The sequence below is a fragment of the Archocentrus centrarchus genome, chromosome 10 (genome assembly GCF_007364275.1).
Source record: "Archocentrus centrarchus isolate MPI-CPG fArcCen1 chromosome 10, fArcCen1, whole genome shotgun sequence".
In the NCBI taxonomy this organism is placed as follows: Eukaryota; Metazoa; Chordata; class Actinopteri; order Cichliformes; family Cichlidae; genus Archocentrus; species Archocentrus centrarchus.
This window is the reverse complement of record NC_044355.1, coordinates 3,556,978-3,573,812: the sequence shown is the minus strand read 5'-3', so window position 1 is coordinate 3,573,812 and position 16,835 is coordinate 3,556,978. Positions and strand designations below refer to the sequence as shown.

At 40.0% G+C, this 16,835-nt stretch overlaps 1 protein-coding gene across 3 annotated transcripts in view; it reads right to left on the bottom strand.

Moving 5' to 3' along the window:
• The window catches only part of LOC115786668 (LIM and calponin homology domains-containing protein 1), an 89,875-nt gene that overhangs the window by 19,373 nt on the left and 53,667 nt on the right, over positions 1–16,835 (bottom strand). The window contains exons 6-10 of one of the 3 annotated variants that reach the window (XM_030738977.1): positions 15,379–15,489; positions 13,861–14,059; positions 6,775–7,033; positions 4,649–4,918; positions 1,991–2,386 (exon numbers count right to left, since the gene is read on the bottom strand). In XM_030738977.1, coding sequence (XP_030594837.1) covers positions 1,991–2,386; positions 4,649–4,918; positions 6,775–7,033; positions 13,861–14,059; positions 15,379–15,489 — 1,235 coding nt within the window. The remainder of the gene's footprint in view (positions 1–1,990; positions 2,387–4,648; positions 4,919–6,774; positions 7,034–13,860; positions 14,060–15,378; positions 15,490–16,835) is intronic. The other 2 variants (XM_030738980.1, XM_030738981.1) reach the window with 2 other exon arrangements.

The following is a 16,835-nucleotide window of genomic DNA, read 5'->3' as shown; positions in this document are numbered from 1 at the left end:
TAACTGCAAGCAGGAAAATCTGCTTATTTGTGAGACATTTATGTTTACCACGAGAAAAAAAAAGAAGAAAAGAGGTCACATAGATCATCTGGTAACAAATGCTGTGATACATCAGCGCTGACTGGCTGCACTTATTCCCACTGATACCTCCGTGAAAACAGAAATCAGATAAATTACTGTCATCACAGAAAACATTTTGGTTCTATTCCACACTTTAGATTATGTGGTGTTCAACATGTAATGTCAAAATTCTTCCAAAAGATAAATTAGAGGAATGATTTATGACATTTGGATATCAATTTTGGTAAAGTCTGAGGTACTAAGAGCTACTCGCATTATTTGTACCCTGGCAAGAGTATGTTTTGGCCAAAAACAAAACAAAAAAAACACCATAAAGTATTTTTTTCAATTACGAGTTTGTCAATATGAAAATAATACACAAAACAAACAAAATACGGAGATATTTTATGAATATAAGCTGCTGTCACTGGCAATTATTTTAAATCTCTGGCAGATTTCCCCGCTTGTATAAAGAAAAATCCATTTCCAAATATGAACAAATGATTTAATGACTTATTGAGCCAGCTTTGTTTTGTATTGCAGAGCAGAGCTGAGCCTCTGAGTGGTTAAAAAGACAACTTACTGCGGATCATCTGACACACTATCTGTGTGGCTGAATCTACTGAAGTCAGAGAGCGTGGAGAGAAAGCACAACCACAGATAAACAACACTGAACAGAGAAACATGTCATCCACTCATGCAAATATTAGAAGACAGTGATGGAATTTTTAAGCGTTAGCATCGTGTTTGCGGCTGACAATGGGTTAGTTTATGAATATGTGCCATCTCAATTTGATCACCAATGTCTGAAACAAATTTGCCTGGTGGTTTTGTGTGACGTTAGTTCCTAGGTCAAATGACAAACCTCAAGCCAGCCACAAGGGGGCAGTCTTATCCAGAACACTGGATAACTGAACACAAGTTTACTGCAGCACTAAAACCACTGCCGGCATTAAAAAACAAACAAACAAAAAAACATTATGTGGCCATGATCTTAGAATTCATCTGACACTAAACCATTTTTAAAAAGTGCATGCATCTTTAGTTAGACAGCACATCAAGGATGTGGCTCTCTTTGTGTCTGTGACCACCACTTGCAGGATTGGCCTTAACCACAAAGGTCTTCATACAGTCTGTTTTATAAACAGAGCTGTCTCTGTGTTGTAGGGGTGTGAGAGAAAGTATGGCCTGTGGTTTGAATCCCACAACAGGAAAAAGGAGACTAAATCAAGACCAGACAGACTATTTTCTAAGATGGGTATTTGCCATATGGTACATTGTAGTAAAACATCCACTTGCCATATGTTTTTGGGTAAAAAAGATGTGTGCCTGGGAATATGCTTTAAAGCCAGCATCACTATAGTATTTCATTGGCACACTTTAACCTATCACTGTGTGATTGCTTACAAGTGGTCGGGCCAATCTTGATTTGATGTGGACTTAAGAATTGCTAATCAATTGTGATTCAAACTGGATCAAGTTTCCTTCAGTATCCACTGAAGTTGTTTCCTAATTGGATCTCTTGAACAGATCAAAGGCTGCCAGCTAAAGTCATGCACAGTTAATCAAAGAGCACATTCTCAAATGTTTCTTCTTCTCCAAATTGATCAGAAAAAAAAAAAAGCAAGGACAAGAGTAAGTATATTTTTCAGGCTATTCATGCACCCTTTTTCTAACGACAGCTTTTTAGCTAACACGATCAATTTACATTCATGTAAAAGAAAGGGTCAAAAACAGGTCATGCAATCTTCATATAGTTACATTTCATCATCCAAAGAAAAGCACTGCACTCTCAGGTCAGGGTCACATGCTGAAATTCAAAGGGATCATGGAAATAGAAGATCCCTTCACTTTGAAGTGAATTAAGCAGTTTTAGCTAAATGCAGCAAAGATTCATTAAATAACAGTGTAGCTGCCGGAGGGAGCTCACGTTGCTGGAAGGCTGCTGTCCACCCAAGACGTTCCTTCATGTGGATCATCCCCTTCCCTCCGTGGCTGTCCCTTCTGTTGGCACGTATCGGTTGTTTCTGTTGATGCGGTTGCCATGGCAGCGGGCACAGGAAGGAAGCTGGAGGGACTCAGGGTGATGATACATTTAGGTGAGGTCGGCATTTGACAAGCCTGCTTATCATCTCCCTCTGCATCTGCAGCTATCAGAAAACCAGCAACTCCTTTCCTCATTCCGACATCCTCCCGGTGTGGCACAGGTGATCGCTTCCCCGCTGTGCTGATGGGGCTTGTTTGAAACACAGAGACTGCTGTGGCATTTGCTGCTAGAGTCGATGAATGGTGGAAGAGTTCCTCTGAGCACGAGCGAGCTGGAGTACTGCAGAAAGCAAAGCAAACTAAACCTTTTTGCTGCCTGGTTATCATCCTACGTCATGAGACAGCATTCCTCCGGAGAAGCCTAGTTCTTTTTAAAAAGGCATAAATCACAAACTCCTTCAGAGCAGACAAAGTCAAAGCAAAATTCACTGAACACTCTGCTGTTTGTCATTTTGTGATGAACAGCTACATTCTGGGAGGCTTATTATTGGACTGTAAATTCCCCGAATACATGGCAGGGAGGGAGAGACTGGCCAGCTGCCGGCAGTGAAACGGCCAGGCTTCAGTCCCAGCCTGTTCAGGGTCAGGGAAGGAAGAAGGCCTCATTTCCTTACATCCTGAGGGTGGGTCAAATGTTCATGTTCTCTGAATGTTTATTTGTGTGTGGATGCATACAGTACATTCTTGTGTGTGTATGTACGTGTTGCATTTGTGCCTATGATGGCAGTTTGGGGGGAAATATAATGTGATGTAACTGGAACGTTTAAGTCAATTACTTATTTTGTTTGGTCCCTCTTTCTCTTTTTTAAATTTGCATTTTATCAACTCAACATACAGCAAAACAGATGTTTAATACTTCTGATGTTTCACTGGTTTTTGCGCATTCCTGCATGAACTACAGCAAACAGCTAAAAAGCACCACTACTGGGCTAGATATCAACTCTATTCAACTCTGTGTCAAACAAATGGAGACTAAGCAAAGAATTCCATATCAAAGCTTTAATAAATATCCGACAAATCCCCCTTTTTCTCTCGGAACACCCATCAGATTTCTATTGAGGATTCACTCCCTCGAAATTCTCAATATTCAATCAATGTCACGACATCTGTGCCAGAAGAAAAAGCTGGAAACTGGAGGCGTGACTCTTAATAACTCTCCAACCGGACTGAGAATGAAACGTCAGCTTAACTAGGAAATAACACCGGATAAGGCCGGACTGTGAAATTACATAAGAGTCCTAAACTGACATTTTTCAAGAGAGAAACACTGCAATCACACTGGATTTGTGTGAGCTGTAAAATATACAACGGTATTGTTCTTTGACAGCTCATAATCCTCACCTTGTCTCCTGACACCAAATGTATAATTTGAAGCTTTGGGTTGGCCTGCTGTGTGCAGACTTTCTCAAATTCAATAAGCAAAAGGCTGCAAGTTCATCACAGAGTGTCTGAAACAAGTTTAAATAAGAACCAAGCCTCTTGCTAACTTACTGTTACCCTACACTGGATATAAGCAGCGGTGGAAATGATGATCTGGTGAAAAGCAATGCCAAAAGGAAAAATGAAACTCCAGCTGGAAAAATCTCAAGTATTTTCTACCAAGGAAACAGCACTGAAGAAAACTGACTAACATGAACATTGGTTTTGGACAGATATGCTACAGCTGAGATAATCAAGTGCAATTTTTCAGTGTTTTCAGTGGCAGTCAGGAGTATCAGTGTCAGATATATCAAAACTTGGACAAGAAACTAAAATTATCTGCACGGCAAGATATTTGATGTGGAATAAGTGACCCTTTTATAAAATAAAAGTTCAGCTGAAATAATACTGCTGACTCTATTTATGAATAACAATAAAAGAGATCTCAGCAGATTGAACATTACACTCCTGCTAATACTGGACTCACAACAATTCCTGCAAATTCCCCGCAAAGAGGAATTTTTTTTTGCATCCCCAAGGAGATTTTGAGCGGAGCCAAAAGAAAAGAAGATGCAAAACTATTTCTTTAAACAATTTGTTAGTTTGGTGATTCATTTGCCAAACATAACAGGAACAACTGTCAATCATATAGTCAGATTTTAACAAAAAATGTCTTGCCTGAGCCAACAAAAACTGTAACCCTAAGGAAAAAAAATCTGATGCATTGTTCTCCTTTGTTAAACCAGAGCCTCCATTAATAACAATGGGGAATGGTTATGCTAGTAGTTTTTAATCTAGCTTGGAGCTGCTGGGCTGTAGAGGTATGATAATTTTACTTCATTTCCTTTTTCACTTCAAAATCAAGCCCTCACCTTAGTTGTCTCAAGTGACACTGCAGAGCGCGCTCTGTAACCACTTAAAGACTTTTAAAGGATGCTTAAAATTCAGAGGAAGCCCCCTTTAAAGAACAACACATAAAAGCACAAAAACAATCCTGATGGCTCTGCTTTTAAAACAAAAAACAAATAAAACAAAACATTCATTAAAAAAAAAATTACTGTTTATAAAAATTAATGGGGATAAAAAGATCTGGTATTGAGGAAAAACGTGTTAAGGTTAAGACCTTTGCTCAGAGGTGACCATCAGATGAGTTACAGTCTCCCTGGGGTGTTCTGCTTGGGGCTGGGGGAGGCTACAGGGCAGAGGCTCACTCCTCCTCCTTATGCCTGCTGCATGGATCTCAATGCAAGGTGTAGATGTAGACTGCTTCCCTTCCTGCGTGTCCTTTTTACTGTGGTTCTCCGTCTGAATCTGTGTGTAGGGTTTAAGGGGCGGGCTGGGGGATGGACTGGGAGATTCTCCTGGAGGGACGTCTAAGCTAGAGACCTCTAGACTGATGCATCACCCCATTTATACAACACACAAACACACACACACACACACACACGAAGGGAATATGTAATGAGATTCGAGTAAAATTAGTGACATGAGGATGATCACACCACGACGGTCATAAGACACGAAGCACACACAGATGTGGTGAGGGTTGGTTTTACGCAAGAGAGGGGAAAAGAAGGCATTAAGGAAACACCGTGGCATACAATGACAAGAGGTGAAGGAAGTAGATGGAGAAGGAGGGGGGAAAGGAAAACAATAAATGCAAAATCAATACATGAGCTCTGATGGATGATACACACAAGCGCAACACACGCCCTCTAGAGTATATCTAACAAGTCAAGCAGTTGTTCTAAAAAAAAAAAAAAAAAAAAAAATGCAAACACCATCAGAAAATCAGGCTGCAGTGAATTCAGACATTTAAATAAATAGACATCATCTCCTGGTGATGCCTGTCACTGCAGCTAAGTCAAATATAGAAATATATAAAACACAGCCCGACATTCCTCTTATAAGAGGAATGTTGCTATAAATCCTCTGTCCTTTACAGCAATCCACTTTGGTCCCTCTCTGACCCCAAACCCAAACCCCAACAGCCTGTGGCAGGTTCAGTTCAGCTCGAGACAACAAGGCAAGTAAAACCGATTCAGCTGTCTGGAAGAAATGCAGCTTCCAGGAGTCCAGCAAGGAACAGCAAATAATCATGATTTTTCTTCTACAAAGTTATTGTCATGTTAAATAATCATGACCAAATACTAACCAAAATGTTATTTTTGCCACAAGCAAGCAGCCCTAAACATTAAACCGATTTCAATCAATTCCTAACAGTCTCCTCCAAACACCCACATGCTGCACACAAACAATGTACGATGCTACTAGAAATAATCACAGCACATCAAGGAATCCACGGAGCAAGCAGAAATTTGAAACTTGTGTCCAGAAAGACCTTACGTCTTAAATCTGCTTTTGCTTCAGTCAGAGTCAGAACCAATGAAAACTCACATCTGGCCTCCATCAGCCACTCCCATTTGTACAATACTAGAAAATAATCAAAAGCTCAAAGGTTTTATTACAAACACATGCAATTTGATATGAACACCTACTCTTGCCAGTTAGTGTGTAAAAAAAAAAAAAAAAAAAAAAAACATTTTAAACACTCAAACATCGAAACAGCTGATTTATTTTAATATCTGTCTTTCACACTGATCAGTTTGATCAATTCTGTATTATAAAGTAATTCATTTAAATTATTCATGGGCTACATCCACTCATATCTACTAATCTTCAGCCATCATCTTCAGCCTTATTTAAACAACTGTTCAAACAGGATTTTCTGCTGTCAGACTTTTTCCAGCACCATGCAGAACTGTGTGTCTACAGACAAGCTCTGAAAGAGTTTATTTGCCCCAATCAATGACAGGCTGAAAAAGTCACAGTGGTATAACCTGTCCCCAGATAACCTGTCCATTAAGCTATTCATTAAGATATCACAAAAGTATTAGTTAGTAAATATTAGTTAATTTTAGTAAAGACTGTGTCCAAGTTAACAACAAATGTATATATCTACGCATATGCTGTTATAAGTTCTACACCCAAACAACAAATATTTTATGGACAGAGTAATATTTATGTATGCAATATTTGCAGTTAGACTAAACCAAAAAAAAAATTATATATATATATATATAAAATTTTTTTTTTTTTTTTACGGTTATGCAAGTTCAGTTGCAAAGGATGATGCAGAAATCCCTTGGTTATTACTCTGGTTAGTAGCATTAACATGTTAACTGCATTCAGGTATCACATTTTGCCTGCCCCCCCCCCCCCCATCCGCCTTTTTTGTGTGACGCTTACCTAAGAGGTCTGTCGCCCCCTATCGGTGAAGTGGCGGTACTCCGGCTATTTTGTCCTCCGTCCTCTTTATCGTTATTCTTCTTGCGTAGTGGCGCTGGCACATATCCACTCTGGTTGCTCTTGTTTGGCAGGTACTGGTTAAAGGGTACGGCGGTCCGTGGCTCGCTGACAGACGTCCGTCGTGCCAGCATGTCATCCTTACGGACGTCTGGCATCTTCCTGTGAGGAGCACCGTCGGACTCCGAGTCGCTGCCGCGGCCTAATGAGACGAACAGAGGTGGAAATAAGTGTTCGCTGGCGTCAGAGGACACATTTGTCATCGAGGTTGTATATATATATATATTTTTTACCCCATGTGGAAGAAACAGACTTATAGCACTTGACATATATGTACTGTGTGTGTCTCTTAAGACTTTAGAGACACAGACTTCGTCTCATACTATGATTTACACATTGAAGTGGCCTCTTTGCCATTTTTCAGATCAAGCAAACATTTTGCTTGAGAAAAGTGTGAAAATGACCTGAGTTAATCATGGTTCATGGTTCGAGAAAAACAAGCTATTAAACGACACAACTCCAAAAATGTGTTAGAAGTTATCAGACTCAGACATACTCTACAGGGAACTAAATCTAAGCACTTTACTGCACCTGTGGTGGAGCATACTGTATGGATGCAAGAGAGTCTGATATGTTCAAGCACCTTTTCAGCAAAAATGATTCCCCTTTAAGTTTTCTACACAGCAAGAAAAATGGAGCTTGCTGAGTCATTGCCAGAGAGAGAGAGACAGAGGGAGAAGAGGAAGAAGAGAGAAAGAGATTAAACCAAAAATAAGTTCAGAGGAGAAACTGTTGATTGAAGAGTCTCATGGCGGAAAGCCCAGATTTCTTTCTTTAAACCTACAGAATATCTCCTTAAGCTGTTACATCATATAAGCCTTATGAAGAAATTACAGTGGTCTTATGGTGTTATTATATGCAGTGCATTCCTGTGACTGAGCATAAATCAGATGCAAGCCTGTTTTTATGAAACATAAATCATCACTAAATTTGTATTGTGCAGCTCGTGCTGACTAAATTTTAGCCTGCAGTAAGGAAGAATTCACTCAGGATGCCACCGTGTGGGTCTGAATCTGATTTTAAACATACTGTTAGCTTTGCAATGCCAGTGGCAACACCTGGCTTTGCAGAAGTGCACTGCTCAAGGACTTTCCCTACTTGGGATCTTAAATTCCTCTGTGTGATGGCCCAACGTGATCCTATAAGAACATACAGAAGAAAGAAAATGAAAATCAGACTCGCTGAGGGGGTCACATGTTTAAAGTTTGAGTGATTTACTGAAGACACACCAGTCATTTCCATCATCATTTGGACATTTTTTTGCAAATCACAGACTAAACATGTTCAAACAGCAGAAAATAGATAGCTGCAGCCTTGCTTTACCCAAGGTCTCCAAAAATTCCTCTCAAAGATGTTCTGCACATGTGCTACTGTCCCCTCCCTTTGAGTGCACGTGTACTCAGGCTGTGACCTCTAAATTTATGACTCAATGTATATATTTTCCAAGCGCAAACCCAGAATTTTAACCAGATCCAACCCATAAAATCTTCCTTTAGTTTTGTGGACATACACGTAGAAACAGCCGTCACGTTCTGAACTTGTGGAAACCTTTTTCCTATCAATGCACTTTTTATGTGGTCTCAAAGATTGACAAATCAAGCTCTGAAAAAGACCTTGAGAAATCTGCACTTCCAACAATGAAGGGTTCAACTGCGGCTCTTAACCCATGCACTGGAAACATGAGTGACTCTACCATCCAAGTCAATCCATCTTTAAGGAGCAACACATGTTTTTGCAGGATGATGTGCTCCCGCTGCACATATGGTAACAGTGCAGCTTGAGGGAACATTTATCATGGGTCAGTGCCATACTGTACCAAGGGTTTAGAAAAATACAGTGACATCAATAGTCATCATCATCATCATCATCATACACTCATAATGCAGTAAAAAGGAAAAGCTGTGCAGCCTAGCTCAATAAGCACCAAAGACACTGAAGAGCTGAAACAGAATTATAAATGTCCATATCCACAAAAAATTCTAATAGCACGAATGTGAAATAAAGTTTGCCACTTCCTGGAATACAGTGTGTACAGAATGAATGCACACGCATATAATACGATTTTTTTTTCCTATTAATTAAACAATATGTTGCTAACTAAAAATACAAGATAGCACTTATTATAACTGTGAATCTAGAGAAATAAATATATTGAGGCTAGCACTTCCCTTTGAGATAATACACAGCCTGGAGGAGAAACTAGAACTTCAGTGATGATCTTGTACAATGTCAGCCTTAATGTCAGCCTCCTCTTTACCTCATTTTTATATGTTATCTATTTTTGTTTCTATATGTATAGGTTGGCACTCTCACTTTGATGTTTAGTTACTGTAGATTGTATTTTTTCTTGCTGCAGTAACACAATAATTTCCCTTGTGACATCAATAAAGGATCTCTCTAGCAGCTCATTCAGCTCCTGTAATAGGAGATCATGAACTGTACATGCGGCAGTATAACAACAGTAAATTAGTTATTAAATTCGTAAATTCCTTTTTTCTAAAGCTATGCTATCAGTTTATAACAGTGTTTAATGAGTTATGTATGAAACCAGCAGTGTGAAAACATGGGTAAGAAAAAAAAAATTTGAAGTTACACTTGGGAGTGATATTTTCAACAAAACCTTTATAACCATCTCAGTTACATCATTCAATCATTCTTTCAAACAGATTTTGACTGGCAGTGGGTGCTGCTCTGCAAACAGAGAAATTGAGAAGGACAGTTTTACTATACAAGCACACAGAAGTGCCTCATTTATCAAAACTGTATCCATCTCCACACACGGCCCAAACAAAAGGGCATTGCCAATATCGAATTTCTTGATTGAATCAAACTTCCTAATTTCTGTCAGGGCGAAGTAAGTTTTCAGTGCTGAACAGAGAAAGGGCTTTGTCTAAAGGTCAGGGCAGGGAAAACCTGGTGGAGTCAAGTTTGTATGCATGTTAATAAAAGGATGCTTTTGTTTGAGGTGCACTCTACGCTCCCTGGGTTATAAATATCCCATTCTCACTTCTCTAGTTTGTGCCTGTGGGTCTCATTTGAACACTATTACCATTATATATTTTGATAAACAGGATTAATCAATATCATAAGACTGTGGGGCTAAATATGTAGCCCTTTAAAGCATGTCTGAATCACTAAGTGCTTTTGAATTAGAATAAATCCATCAAAACTTAAAAGGAAATTCCACATCTGATAACTTTATGCTGTAATCCAACCCGCCAACTTATTCTTCATCAGCTAACAACTCCCTTAATTCTTTGCAAATCTTTGGATCAGACGTAGGTGTCAGCAGTTTGGCAGTGTGACTAATCAGCTGTGAGTTACACGTGTTGGTGGGAAAAATTGATTAGGTAATGCTTCTGTAGTATAAACAAGAGGGGTTGAAGCAATGTTGGTGGCAGCTTTGCATTCTGAGCAACTGAGGCTACTATGAGAGAACACAGGGCCCATTTATTCCTGTAAGTTTCCTCTTGTATAATAGTTGAATACCCTTGAAAAACCATTTATGGGTTCCTGCCAGAAAAGCTGTTAAGCTATTGTTAGATTTGGGGGTGCTCAGGCCCAAATGGCCAGAAAGGCATGCACAGAGGGGCAGCACTGAGGCAACTGTACAATAATTCAGTTCAATTTTCATTTAGGTCTTGGCATAACGAACAATTTCAGTCATACTGTTAATGAAGCAGTGGTCATATACAGACGATGCAGCACTTATAACACCTCCTGTGAAGCACAGGTAGAGCTGGACTGAATCTGGAGCCTTTTTGACTTTTCCTGTGAGCGTTGCTGTGTTTAATTCCCATTTCTGACACGATGAGAAAGTAACATAGGCTATACCAGTGGGGGAGAACTCACATTTAACCTGGTTTAGGCTTCAGCCACAGAGAGCTAGATACGTGTCAGGAACCATCTGGCAACCACCAGTTGTGAGGTAAAATGATGTATTCCCCAACCAGTTGGTGACTGGTTGCTGGAGGTTGTTGGCTGTGACTAGCGTGAAATTGGTCACAAAGAGGTGCGTGGTGCTACACCTCAAATGTCCTTGCAATTACTTTGATGACTAGTAGGTTGCTGTGGTTGCCAGTAGTATGAAGTAAGATGCCCACTTGTCAGCAAACTCTTGCTAACTACTTGTCCAGCGGTAGTGAAATTATGAAGAGCGAGACACAAACTGTAAATGGAGCACGTTTGTCTTCAAAGTAAAAGTTGTGCTTTTTTAAAATTTTGTTGGTTGTAGCAATAAAGAACAGCCTTTACTTAGAAGGCGAATGTTCTCCAGTTTGTGTCACACTTTTTCAGGTTTTACTCCAGCTAAGAGAACGAATGGTGAGTGTTTGCAGACAAGTCGACGCCTTCCACACAAACTATGGCCAATCAGCTAGCGACCAAAGCAAACACAAGGAGGTTTTTAGTGCAACCGACTGCACCTGGCAACAACCAGCAACCACTCACCAACTGGTCAGGGAATACACATTTTTCCACCAACCAGTCTCTAGGCCTGTGTGACTCAGGCCTTCCATAGAGCCTACCTTAATTAGTGAACATAAGTGGACAGATATCAGCTACTAAAAATTTGTCTGGTTCTCTTTTTCCCTTTTTTAGGCTACTGTGTGTGAACAAAAGCTGTGTGTGTGTATAAATGGTTAACATTACTGCCAATAAAAGGGTTTCTACCAGTGTATTACAAGCCCAGCATCATACCAAGCCTACACGCTGCAGCTACTATAACCTATGTTATTAGTCTACCATTACTGTTGATTACTCATAAAATCAGCTTAAAAAATGAATACAGCTGGGGTCAACTTTCAGTACACTGACCAAAACCTGCTTATTGGTCCATGTTTAGGATGTTTTGGATAACAAACTACCACTACCAAAAATTATGGCTACTTATCTACAACAATAACATACACACTCTTAAACAACAGGATTCATTCCTTTGTTTTTAACAGCAGAAATTTAGAGTGGATTTCCCCCCTAAAGTACTATGACTGCTGATGACAACAAGGGACAACAGTTTCCTTTGCACTTCCCTCAAAACAAAAACACAGTGAGGCAGGATGCCCCCCCCCCCCCCCCCCCCCCCCCCCCACACACACACACACACAGCTTAGCAATTTGAAGTATTACACTTTGTGACGACTGCTGTAATCTTTTATAGTTTACCATTAAATTTTAAAATGGTCAAATCCACAAACAGTCTAGCAATTAACAGCTTTCAATGACAGCATGTAGTCAGCCTGACATTATAAAATACTCTTGTGAGACCAAAATGTATTTTTAACTCAAATTCTGACATCAGCACAAACCACAAAACCATTTCAAAGCTCTTTTGCAGCTTATGTTTCTCTCACAGGGGTAATGCTAGCATGCTGGATGCCTTAAACTACCCATATAGTAAGCTGTTTTCATAACAAAAGCAAAGCGACACGAAATCTAGAGACAACAGCAGAAAAATGAATGAGTGAAATTTGAAAATACACACATTTTATCTCATTATCATTTGGTACCTTAAAAGTAATAGAGTTTTGTTTTTATTACACTGAAGACTTCAAATTATATGTAATCATGTCTTCTGTTCTCAAAAGCAAAAACTGCTGGTTTCATCACAACTGACAGATCACTCAGGTGTCAGATCAGAACCACTAAAAGCTCCTTCATGCAAACACAACTTTCTTTGTCTCACATACTGTATCGGGATACGTCATGTCTTCCTCAGTCTTTCGTGCTGTCACTCTTCTCAGCACACACTTTACTCAAGAGACACATCAACAAGAAGTAACCAGGGACAACAGGTTCAAACATCAAGCACAGAGACACTTTTGTGTGGATGTCAGTGCCACGAGGAAACCTTTACGGAAAGATACAAACACACACACACACACACACACACACACACACACACACACACACACACACACACACACACACACACACACACACCACAAGACTGTGAGCTTGGACAAGTATGATAGTTGAGGCACCTTTTCAGTAATACACATACTATATTAGATAAACAATGCAGAAATGGAGTCAATAGAAAAACAGAGTCATAAAGCAAAACTGTTGCAATATGCATTTTCAGGGGAAGAAATTGGGACTGATTTCACAGTGCTTTTTTAAGTGTCTCACTGTTTAAACTATGGTTTAAAGTCTGTTTACTTCTCCTTGGATAAAAATATGATATGTGCGATAAAAAAAAATACACCTTCGAATTTCTGATGTAGAAAAAAAATGGACATCAGATTCTCGTGAAGGTTGCTGCCTTGCCAATTTGATCTTTTCATGAATTCAGAATTTTCCCTTCCAAAAACATAAATAAATGAAATGTCTTTGGTGTTACATCACCTGCTTGGATTTCAGCTAGCTGGAGCATGTGTTAATATTGCATAACTGAAATGTGTTTGAAACAAAAACAAACATAGAAGGATTCGTTAGTGAAACTGGGCTCAAGGATGTTTTCTGACCCTGCAGCTTGATGTCAGATGAGGTGAAGCACACAGAGCTCCTGCTCTAAGAGTTATAACAGACAGTACCCCTCATACTGGAGGGCTACCTCAGCATATGTACACTCTACAAACACACACACACAGCACTGCCAGCACTGAATTCCTTTCACAATGCATATGACTGTGGCTAAAACAAAACAATGATCGACTTCAAAACAGTGGAGTTTATTCACGTTACTCTTTCAAACAGCCTTTGACTTCAGCTGGGCGTTGTCCTGCAAAAACACAGCCAGAACAACAAGCCTTGATACAGTAGCATTCAAAGGACAATAAACCTCATTTATCTATATGCTGCATCTGTGCACCTTGTCCAACCTGCACAAAGACTCACTGCTCACTCGCAAGAAAAATAGCTATTACTAAAACAACACTATGGCTACTGAACATATTCCATGTGCAAACTGCAAATTTAAAGAGCAGTTCAATGCGAATTTGAAGAGCATAAACTAGACTTTTTTCCTACCATCACTGCTGGTGCGGGCGACCAGGACGTCTGGTGACGGGGTCTGTCTTGAGCGTGATCCGAAGGAGTCCAGGCTGTCGAATGAATCCTCGCGCCCGTGGCGTGGCGGAGAGAGAGAGTCACTGCGCTCAGAGTCCCAGCAGTCAATGTAGCCGCTGTCTCGGATGCTGCGTTTAGGGCTCTCTGCCTCTTCCGCCTCCTGAGAAAGGATACTCACAGTTTATAAAATGCATATGCATAAAGAAGGAGACCTAACAAATGGGGAAAAGCAGCAAAAGTAATCAAGCACCCTAAGAATAACTAGGAATTTCCGCTGCATGTTCTATCAGTCGTCACTAAAGTCCTCCAAACTTGTTTGGCCTTAGATTCATATCCACTACAAACACCTTGCTTTGAGTCTCCAGTCTGCCCACATCTACTTTTTCCAATAACCTTTCTCTCCTCCTCTGCCTGCATCACTCTTCATTATTCTCTCTTCACCTCAGTGACCCCTCCCTTTCTCTGTCCACAGTTTAAATGTGTTGTTGTAGCTGATGGAAGGTGGGGAAAAGCTTTTCCTGTCTACCAAAAGACTTCCTGCCCCTGACCCCCTCTACCATCTGTTATGAAACCCTTGTAAATGTGTTTATGTTTTTCAAACAGGCTCTCCAGCAGCAGAATTTATGTGCAATTTTTATTTATTTATCTTTTTACATACACGCAACTTTCACATGGTTATATGCCACTAGAGTTAAGTAAGAAAACGTCTCCTTCCAAAGTCACCCTTTGCACTGCACTTAAACTAAGCTATTAACAAAAAATAAATAACTGCAGCTGAGCTCACATTCACATACTTTTTGCATTTCAATCATCAGCTTTTGTAAGGTCAATCTTCCATTTAGCAGCTGTTGGAAGTGCGGTGGGAAGTGAATAGTCGCTCTGGAATTTGTGCACCTGCACCTGATGAGCTTTCCTTCGTTTTATCAAAGTTTTTCATTTTATGGAATTATGGTTTTGTTTTGTCCATCTGCAATGCGTGAACATCTCGGAAAGTAATTTCTCAGTTTTACAGAATAGCAAAAAAAATGCACAGAGCTGACATCATGGCTATGAATGACTGTCACAGAGGGTGTGTGTATGTGTGTGTGGGCGAGTGCGTCTTGAGGGTTTGCTAATTCTAACCTCTCTGTCCTCTTGGGTCCTTAAAAAGGTAAAGTTCAGTTTTCATGACTGGATTTGGGGGGAAATGTGTTATTCTTTGGCTAAGATCATATCTCAGTACAGTGAACAAATGCTTGTTTAGTCCACCCCAAAATAAGCAATCCCACAGAAGCTGTGTGTCATGCTTTGGGTCACTTTGGCTGTTCAGATGAATTACTGCAGAGATCAAATATATGATAACAAATGATCTCTCTACCGGTGTGGTTACTAAGAGATGTAGAATACAACAGTGAAAGTAAATGCTGACTATATTATCCATGCACTTGAAATTTCCATTAAATTTGTACCCCTGGCATTACTAAACATGGGTTCTCCAACCTTTCGCATCTGTGACAGCAGGCCCTCAAACTCTTTCAGGTCCAACGTGGGCCCGTTGTAGGATGTACAGCTGTTGGCAGCACGGCCCAACCAGTAGATAGTAATTAAAACCTGAAGAAAAGAAGAAATAAAATCAGAAATCATAGCAAAATCAGCTGATACTTCCAATCTAAGTAAAACAGGAAACATAACTCTAGAGAGATTGTTAATCTTTGAACCACCTGATCCCACTTCACTGCCAAGTCAAAGCAATCCATCTTAATTCCATTCAGTCTTGTATCATTGTATAGTTTAACATTTTTAAAGATAGTAATTAAAAAAAAAAATAACAGATGTTAACACATTAAAAATAAATCCTAATCATATTCAGGAATCACTAAGAGAGAAAAAGCAGTTTGGACAGCAGCCTCACAGGCCACTGGCTTCCCAAGCCTTCAAAATGATACCTTGGATTCGCACTGCTCATTAGCCTGTCAACTCAAAGTATGCTACACAGGTGGATGTATGGTATGTTCATGCAGCAAGGCAGTCAAATGGCTATAAATAATATTGGTTGCACTGAAGGCAAAAAAATCACCCACTCTTCCTTTCACTTTTTCCCCCCTCTTGAAAACAATGCCAGCTGGTTTCCTGGTAATTGCAGCCCAGCCTCTTCCAAAGAAGTGATAATTTAGCAAATGCATCTGGCTCAAACAACACTGAAGCACTGTTCAGACACTGAAATTGGTCACAGGCACTTCTCATGCTGACATATAGCCACCTTTCTGTGATCACAGTGATTTATAGTTGCCTCTTAGCTAGCTTAGTGCTGGGTATATCAATTACCTGGTCATTCTTAACTCTCTGAAACACATTAACAGCAGCTGAATGAACACCTGAAAGAGTCGGTACTTTTGTTTTTGGCATCACTGTAACGAACGGCCTCGAGGAGGAGCTGAAGAACTGAAGTTCTTTTGTCAGCTAAATGTCTAAAATGCAGAAGTTACACTGACTCCAGCCAAAAGGAGATCACACAGAGCTGCACCTTTAGCACTGTTGGCAAAGAGCTCCCAGCTATATTTACTGTGTCCATGTCAACGAGCTGTCCACAGGGAGCGCTTTGATAAGAAAGCTCAGCAAGGCTTAATGTGTTTATTTCAGTCATACTGTCAATGTAAACAACTTCTGCCATTCAAACACACTTGGAGGGAGTGCAAAGGAACCGATCTGCTGATCAGAAGAAGCACAAGGCCAAATGAGTCCATTTATGTGATGCACTGTTAGATCCTGAAGGGAAATAAACCTTTTAGCCTTAGTAAAAGGTCAGCTTCACTGAGCTGCAACTGTGAACAATTACTGCATAAACCAGTCATTGATTGTAACTATCATACACTTTTAGTTTTAAAAGTCATATTTTCAAAACCATCCAAGATTTTTCGTCTAATATCCTGACACTGCAAAGGTGAAGGTGTGACACT